The sequence below is a fragment of the Bombina bombina genome, unplaced genomic scaffold (assembly GCF_027579735.1).
Source record: "Bombina bombina isolate aBomBom1 unplaced genomic scaffold, aBomBom1.pri scaffold_2324, whole genome shotgun sequence".
NCBI lineage: Eukaryota > Metazoa > Chordata > Amphibia > Anura > Bombinatoridae > Bombina > Bombina bombina.
Window position 1 is genome coordinate 841 of NW_026513083.1, and position 2,464 is coordinate 3,304.

General features: G+C 37.8%; 1 protein-coding gene across 1 annotated transcript; it reads left to right on the plus strand.

The window, feature by feature from the left end:
- The first annotated feature begins 1,417 nt into the window (after window positions 1-1,417).
- LOC128644703 (histone H4-like) lies at window positions 1,418-2,113 on the plus strand. The gene has a single exon (XM_053697217.1). It carries the CDS (start codon window positions 1,418-1,420, stop codon window positions 1,727-1,729), a length of 312 nt encoding a protein of 103 aa, XP_053553192.1. The 3' UTR covers window positions 1,730-2,113.
- The last annotated feature ends 351 nt before the right edge of the window (window positions 2,114-2,464 follow it).

Here is a 2,464-nt window from a genome sequence, read left to right on the forward strand (position 1 = left end):
GTAAGTAGTTTTACTTTATTTTATACAAAATATAAACATTTTTGGGAGACGAGTGAGGTTTTGCTAGAGGGGTTAGAAAACAAGTGTAAACAAGTATAAATGCACAGTGTGAACAAATAGTTAATAAGTAAATGCAGAAATACATTGTTTTACTATTTAATATATTTCCGTTACTAAGTGCAGTGCAGGTCTAAACCCCCCGATTGGCTGCTTCGCTTTGCTCTCTTCTTAGTGATTGGTTATTGTGACCGTTAAGGTAAATATTAAAAAAGCCCGCCGGTTTTACATATGAATAGTGATGTGAAGTTCGGTTCATCCTGATGAATCGGTTCATTTCGGACAGTTCGATTAACTGAACCGGTTCATGAACCGATTCATCAGTTCACCTACTGATCACATGATGCGCTTGAGGGGCAGAGCAGAAGAATCGCAGATTCAGTACAGACCCAGCGATTCTGAATCATTTAGAATGAGTCCTGAGTCACTGTGTCTGTACTGCTCTCTGCTGCTGCTCTCTGCTGCTAGTTGCTTCAGTTCAGCTTGACACTCTTAAGGATACTTAGAGAACAAAACAATATATATATATATATATATATATATATATATATATATATATATATATATATATATATTGTTTTGTTCTCAAAGTATCCTTACATATACACTTACATATTTACTTACATATACACTTACATATTTACTTAACTTAAACAATACTTTATTCTATCCTGATACACCAATGCAATTTTAAACAATTTACTTTACTATATATATATATATATATATATATATATATATATATATATATATATATATATATATATATTAGAAGTAAATTGTTTAAAATTGCATTGGTGTATCAAGATAGAATAAAGTATTGTTTAAGTTAAGTAAATATGTAAGTGCATTTTTTTCTTGTTATTACACTTATTTATGTTCTTTAAAATAAGTTGACACTATTTTATTAAAGCATTATTTATTTAACAGGGGGTCCTTAGGGTTAATTTGCAATGCTCACTCTAGCCTAGGATGATATAATGCTGTTGAATCAGTGTACTGTGTACTGTTAACTCAGTGATTCATTAGCAACTGTGTTATAACTCTGGTTCTGCTATGAATCACTCAGTTGCTAATGAATCACTGAGTTAACAGTACACAGTACACTGATGCAGTACACTGATTCAACAGCATGTAATATGATCCTAGAGTGAGGTCTCATAGCAGAACCAGAGTTATAACAGAGACCTCACTCTAGGATCATATTACATGCTGCCTGTGGAACTGAACTGTTACAAACGAATCAGTTCAGTCTGGTGAACTGATTCATACAGTTCAGTAAAAAGAACCAGTTCAAATGAACGATTCGTTCATGAACTGCACATCACTAAATCAGTTTAGTTTACTCATTGAATTTACAATGTCTGGATGCGGTAAAGGAGGCAAAGGACTAGGAAAAGGCGGAGCAAAAAGGCACCGTAAAGTGCTCCGCGATAACATCCAAGGCATTACTAAGCCGGCTATTCGGCGCTTGGCACGTAGGGGAGGTGTCAAGCGAATCTCCGGACTTATCTACGAGGAGACCCGCGGAGTGCTCAAGGTCTTCCTGGAGAATGTCATCCGAGACGCCGTCACCTACACTGAGCATGCCAAGAGGAAGACCGTAACCGCTATGGATGTGGTGTATGCTCTGAAACGCCAGGGCCGCACTCTCTACGGCTTTGGGGGTTAAACATTTTTTTCCCCATTCACACAATCAACCCAAAGGCTCTTTTAAGAGCCACCCACATATTCATATATGGAGCTGTGATCGTTGTCTATTTTATTTTATTTTTTATGATTTAGATTTTATTTTTCCAATATTGTAAGTTACTACAGATCTTTCATGAACTACTTATTTAACTTTATAAATTTCTGCAGAGAAACGAAGGAAAAATGCAGATAACCTAATCTAAGAGGCAATGTGACTGCCCTACATACTTCTATAGTATAATCAGGTGATAAAACACTAGTTTGCCCACAGCCCCATGTTACACATACACAAAAGCTCCATTAATCTATCAGCTTTAGGGAACACTGTGTAACGTATCTTAACAATTGCATTAAACTATATTTTCTAGATAATGACCTTTATATAATGGTATCACCATAGTTGCCAACTGTCCCGTATTTGCCGGGACAGTCCCGGAATTTGGGACCCAGTCCCGGCCATTTAAATGTCCCGGACTGTCCCGGCAACTAGCAGTAGCAGACTGCAGCACCGGCTTAGCTAGCACATCTGTAACTATTGTCAATGACTGACTGAGTCTCCTTTGAATCTGAGCTTGAATAGTGCTGCTCGTGATCGTGCAGTCAGGACAGGCAGTGACGTCAGCATGCAACGTCATTACCGTCACGTGACCCCGCTTGCCTCTCATATAGGTAGGGCCCGTAATGTGACAGCATGAGGATGGCAGTGGTTACCAGT